This window comes from Asparagus officinalis, chromosome 4 (assembly GCF_001876935.1).
Source record: "Asparagus officinalis chromosome 4, Aspof.V1, whole genome shotgun sequence".
NCBI lineage: Eukaryota > Viridiplantae > Streptophyta > Magnoliopsida > Asparagales > Asparagaceae > Asparagus > Asparagus officinalis.
In genome coordinates, this window is record NC_033797.1 from 15,004,658 (window position 1) to 15,011,349 (window position 6,692).

Here is a 6,692-nt window from a genome sequence, read left to right on the forward strand (position 1 = left end):
TCTCATTTTCTAAATGCTCAATTTGTAAACCAAGGTAAAATTTGGTTTTCCCAAAATCTTTGATCTCAAATTCTTTCTTCAAATATTCAATCGCCTTTTTGAGCTCTTCAGGAGTTCCAATCAGATTAAGGTCATCAACATATACAGCAATGATCACAAAATTTGACCCATTCCTTATTATGAAAACATATGGACATATAGGATAATTTGTATAATCTTCTTTGACTAAACATTCACTAAGACAGTTATATCACATTCGTCCAGATTGCTTGAGTCCATACAAAGATTTTTACAACTTAATGGAGTACATTTATCTAGGATTTGATTTACATGCTTCAGGCATGCTAAATCCTTCAGGGATTTTCATATAGATATCATTATCTAATGTTCCATATAAATAAGCAGTGACTACGTCTATCAGACGCATATCAAGTTTTTCATGTATCGCTGAACTCACAAGATATCTAAATGTAATTCCATCCATTACTGGAGAATATGTCTGATCATAATCAAATCCTGCTCTTTGTGAAAATCCTTGGGCTACAAGTCTTGCTTTATATCTCACAATTTTATTTTTCTCATTTCTTTTCCTCACAAATACTCATTTATATCCTATTGGCTTTACACCTTCAGGTATTTGGACTATAAATCCAAAAACTTTTTGTTTAGCCAGTGAATCTAATTCAGATTGGACCGCATCTTTCTATTTTGACCAGTCATTTCTCTGTCGACATTCATCAATCGATCTGGGTTCATGATCCTTGTCTTCTTCCATAATATTAAGTTCTACATCATATGCAAATGCATTATCGACAATTACTTCTCTTCGGTTCCAACTCTTTCTCATAATGACAACATTTATTGAATTTTCTATAGTTTCATTCTCTTCAGGAGTTGGCTCTTCAGAGGTGACCTTTTCAGGAGGTTAAATTTTGTCATTAGCAATATTTCAATCATTCAATCATTTTTTCTTTCGAGGATTCTTATCTTTGGAACCAAGAGGTCTACCACGCTTCAGGCGTGCTTTAGATTCGTTAGCACTTTTAATTTGTCCTTCTGGGATATCAATTTTAATTGGAGCATTTTCTACTGTAATATGCGATTTAGTAATTCTTCTAGAATCACTAAAAGCATCCGGTAATTGCCTTGCAACTTTTTTGTAAATGTATAATCCTTTGAACTTCTAGTTCATATTCTTTTGTACGAGGATCAAGAAAGTCTAATGATATTTTCCAAGTAATTTTCTTTTTCATTTGATCTTTACCTCCCCCTAATGTCGAGAAATGTGATTCATCAAAATGATAGTCTGCAAATCTTACAGTAAATAAGTCACTTGTTAATGGTTCAACATATTTAATTATAGAGGGTGATTCATACCCGACATATATCCCCAATCTTCTTTAAGGGCCCATTTTAGTACGTTGAGGCGGTGCAATAGGAACATATACCACACAACTAAAAATGATTAAATAAGAAATATTGGGCTCGTGGCCAAGAACTAATTGTAAGGGAGAATAAGTATGATAACTTGTCGGCCTAATTCTCACAAGTGTTGTTGCATGTAATATAACATGTCCCCAAACAAATAGAGGAAGTTTAGACATCATTAACAATGGTCTTGCAATTAATTGAAGCCATTTAATAAATGATTCGGCTAGACCATTTTATGTATGAACATGAGCTACAGGATGTTCAACACTTATTCCAATTGATATGCAATAATCATCAAAAGCATGTGATGAATATTCACCAGCATTATCTAAATGAATTTTCTTAATGGGATAATCAGGAAATTGTGCTCGTAATTTAATTATCTGAGCAAGCAATCTCGCAAACGCCAGGTTGCGACTGATAATCAGGAAATTGTGCTCGTAATTTAATTATCTGAGCAAGCAATCTCGCAAACGCCAGGTTGCGACTAGATAATAAACATACATGTGACCATCTTGTTGATGCATCAATTAGCACCATAAAATATCTACATGGTCCACATGGTTGATCTACACGCCCACATATATCACCATGAATTCGTTTTAGAAATGCAGGGGATTCAGTTCCCACTTTTGTTGGTGATGGTCTAACAATTAACTTCCCTTGGGAGCAAGCAACACATGAGAATTCATTAGAATTTAGTATTTTTTGATTTTTTAATAAATGGCCATGTGAATTTGTAATTATTCGCCTCATCAGTATAGAACCAGGATGTCCAAGGCGATCATGCTAAATCATAAAATCATCGGGATTAGTAGACTTCTGGTCTATAAGGTGATAAATTTCAGCTGCACTTATTTTTGTATAATATAAACCAAAAGATAGAGAAGACAGCTTTTCTAGTACACATTTCTTTTCAGAAATGGTATTTGTAATCAATAAGTATTCACCATTTGTCTCATTCATTGTCTAGATATGATATCTATTTCGGCGGATATCTTTAAAACTTAGCAAATTTCTTTGAGATTTTATCGAGAGTAGTGTATTATTTATGACAATTTTAGTTCATTCGGGGAGAAATATAGTGGTTCTTCCGGAGCCATCAATCAATTTAGCACTACCACTTATTGTGTTAACATTTGTTTTTTCTATTTCCAAATAAGAAAAATACTTTATATTTTTAAGTATAGTGTGTGTAGTAGCACTATCAATGAGACAAATATTATCATCACAATTGTTTGATCCCAAATATTTGGCATCAATTTCTTCTTCAGGAAGAAATGACAAAGAAAATTATAAACAAAAGTAAATATCAATAAAGTCCATAAATTATAAAATTTATAAAAAAATTACATAAAAGATGTGAAAATAACAAAATTCAAAATGCCGGGTATTTGTCATGAGATCATTTCACAACTTCAGGTTGCTCAAGGAAATCAGCTGCATCGAGGCGTGTGATATCATCAAGATCATCATAAACATTGTTTTGATCAATGAAATTTGTCTCGCCATTTTTGCCTTTCCCTTTTTAATGATGCCTGATAGAGATCAACAAGATGTTTTAACGTACGACAGGTACAGGACCAATGACATTCTATTCCACACCGATAGCATATTTCCTCATAATGTTTCTTTTCTATACTTTTCTTATCATTATTGTCCCACTTCTGGGAGTTGTTTTGTCTTTTGCCATGGTTATGATCATTGTGATTATAAGGCACATATTTTCCACGACCTCGTCCACTACACCGGCTACGTCCTCGGCCTCTTCCACGGCCATGTCCATGCCCACAACGATGATTTTGAGATTGAGTTGTATTCGTTTCAGGGAATGTGCTAGCACCATTAGGTCGTGATTCATGATTTTTTAATAATAATTTATTATTTTGTTCAACCAAAAGGAGGCATGAAATCAATTCAGAGTATTTCTTAAGTATTTCTTAAATCCTCTCTCTCGATATTGCTGTTGAAGGAGCATATTCGAGGCATGAAAGGTGGAGAATGCTTTTTTCTAACATATCATCATCAGTGACATTTTCTTCACACAATTGCAATTGAAAGGTAATTTTATACATTGCAGAATTGTACTCACTGATTGATTTAAAATCTTGTAGCCTTAAGTGAAGCTAATTATACCGTGCTTTTGGGAGCACGACCAACTTCAGGTGGTCAAACCTCTCCTTCAAATTATTCCACATAGTAAGTGGTTTTTCACAGTTAAATATTCAGTTTTTAACCTTTCATCCAAATGATGGCGAAGGAAAATCATAGCTTTGGCACGACATTGATTTGATGTCTCATTTTCTTCCACAATAGTATTTTCAAGACCCATTGCGACAAGATGTATTTCAACATCTAACATCCAAGATAAGTAGTTCTTTTCAAAAATATCAATAGGCATAAATTCTTATTTTGTAAGGTTAGTCATAGTAAAAAATGAATTGAATTGCAAAGAGAAATTTTACCTCAAAGGTTTACCTAAAATATGAACATGTGCCAAACGATGAATCTAATGGACTTGAAATGGATTGTTTCAATGGTAGAGTCTCGTGCTGATAACGTGTTGTAAAACTAATAAAGTAGAGTAGAGAAAGTAGACAAGAAGTAGAAAGAATTTTATTTCAGAGTAGAGAAAGTAGACAAGAAGTAGAAAGAATTTTATTTCCTCAATTTCTCATTGCAAAGTGAGGTAGGAATATCTCTATTTATATACAAACTAAGATGATGATACATGAATCATATTGATTACTCATAGAGAATATCAAGGGGTAATACATGTATCAATCTCTTTGGGAAACTAAATGGACATCCACATCATTTTAATTGTTTCATAACAGGACCCATTTTTATGATTTTCTTTGGACGTGTTAACATGCTGTTTTTCGAAAAAATTCCTTTGAAATATTATATTTTATAGGCTTTGTCAATATTAATCCCTTAAATTTTTATTAGCTTATCGTCAACTTATTGAAATTGCTATTAGATTCCGCAATTCCTATATACTGCTGTACCACTTGTCATCAGAGGGATTTACTTGAAACAACTTATAGGATTTGAGACACTTTATAACAATTTGCGCTATTCTATTTGTTAATTCACGAAATATATGATCACATTATACTATTCCACTTGTGATTTCATGAAATATATATCAACATGTTGTTGTTCTAAGTGTAAAGAGGAGGTATCAAGGTTTATTTGAGAGAGCTTTTGAATTTTCTTAATTTGTTGGCATAATTAGATTAAGTAATACTGGAGCCTATGTATCATCAAAGATATGGAGGATAGTTTTTTTTAAATCAACAAAATAGAAGATAATTTAATTGGTTTTATTTTAACTAGTCCATGACATGAAACCTCTAAGGTAAACAATAGGAAAAGAATAGGCTGACTTTTGGACGTTTTTTCTTCTATTGGACGTTTTTTCTTCTAAAAAGAATAGGAAAAGAATAGGCTGACTGTTTTTTAAGAGACAGATGTCAAATCAAACTTTGCAAGTAGTTTTGAAAATAAGAACCACTACATGAAAAAGAAATGCACGATAAAAACAAATAAAACATTTAACGTAGGTTGCAATTAAAAAGTTATTCACTCTCTAAAATATAAAAAACAAATAAAAAAGTTCGACCTTAAAAAGAACAAATTTTTTAAACAGACCCATTCCAACTTTTTATTTTCAAAACCGACTCTTTTTTTTTTATTTATCAAAACCGACCCGATTTTGTGATTAGCAGACTAATCACCTTCCTAAATAGTCGGGGTTGGCAACCCCGACTATTTAGGACATTAATTTTTAGGGTTTAATGCTTCTAATTAGGGTTTAACACCGTCCTAAATAGTCGGGGTTGCCAACCCCGACTATTTAGGAAGGTGATTAATCTGCTAATCATAAAATCGGGTCGGTTTTGGTAAATAAAAAAAAAAAGAGTCGGTTTTGAAAATTAAAAATTGAAATGGGTCTGTTTAAAAAATTTGTTCCCTTAAAAACGTGTACATCTATTTAAGGAAATATATCTATTCCAAAAGCTAGATATTTTTGCCCCCCAAAACTCAAAATCTTTCTTCGACCCAAGCTCGAGCATTTCTACTTCTTCCCTCCTCTCTCTCTCTCTCTCTCTCTCTCTCTTCCCCCGCTCGCCCTAAAATCCCAAAAATCATACACAGATCACAAAAGAATTAACCCCAAAATGACAGGTCTTCTCTCCTTCAACGCTCGCCCCCCTCTCCTCTCTCCCTTCCCTTTTCGCTCTAAACCCTCAAACCCTCTTCTCCCCTCAAATTTCTCCCGAAAACGGGCCGGATTCTTGGTGGCGAGATCGGGCTACGGCCCGCACCTCGCAGATCTCGGGAGCGCAGCCCAGGAGATAATTGAGCGGGCCGAGGGTTTCATTTACACTGTGGCTGACGCTGCAGTTTCTTCTGCCGTTGATCCTGCTCTCGTCACTGAGGATTCGAAGAAGAGCAGCGATTGGTTCTCGGGGATTACTAATTATATGGAGACCGTTCTTAAGGTCAGTGGTATTTTGGACTGTTATGCTTTCAAATTCACTAAGTTCAAGGTTGGGTCTGAGATTATTTCGATGAGAATAAAGCATGTGCGAAGAAAAGTTCTTAGCTTGGAATTTTAGTCAGTACCTTGACCGTAATGAATCAATCTTAAGCGAGAGGCGAGCAAGAGAGTTGGAAGGAGAAAGCATACGATATTTTCTATATGTGCTGAGGATTGTAAATTGAAGAAAGAGAGGGAGCATATTTTCTACTCAAGATATCTATCTTCCACGTGCTCCACATTTTGAATGTCAAGCCTATTAATGACATGCTGCAATTGAACTTTACAGATGCGATCACGTGTTCGATAATTGCGTTGACATTTCCATCAAGTAGAGCATAATCATAAATGTTCACCTTTCTATTGTTCTAAGTTTTACGGTATCAGATTTAACTTCTCTCAGTATTGTCAAGCAATGATGCTTTGTTGCTAGGTTTATCATTCATGACTCAATTAGCTTTTGAGGAATATATATGAGACTTAAGAACCTATCTTATATAGCGCCGACTCTGTACTTTTTCCCTACTAGATCTTGGTTCGTGAGAATTCGGTGCTTTATACTCAAGACCCTATTATTTCTTTAGTAATCAATAATGAAAAATCTAATATCAGACAGTATTTGAGTTTCGAAGGTAAAAAGGCGACAATTCAATTTATCAGTGATTTAAAGTTTTCACTTAGCATATATGTTTTCGTTTTTTTTAAACAAACA

The 6,692-nt window shown here is 34.0% G+C and overlaps 1 protein-coding gene across 1 annotated transcript in view; it reads left to right on the forward strand.

Annotated features, from left to right (window-relative positions):
- LOC109836714 (ALBINO3-like protein 1, chloroplastic) overlaps positions 5,476-6,692 on the forward strand; it is an 18,036-nt gene continuing 16,819 nt past the window's right edge. The window contains exon 1 of the mRNA XM_020404691.1: positions 5,476-5,942. Within this exon, the coding sequence (XP_020260280.1) occupies positions 5,619-5,942 (324 nt within the window). The 5' untranslated portion in view covers positions 5,476-5,618. The remainder of the gene's footprint in view (positions 5,943-6,692) is intronic.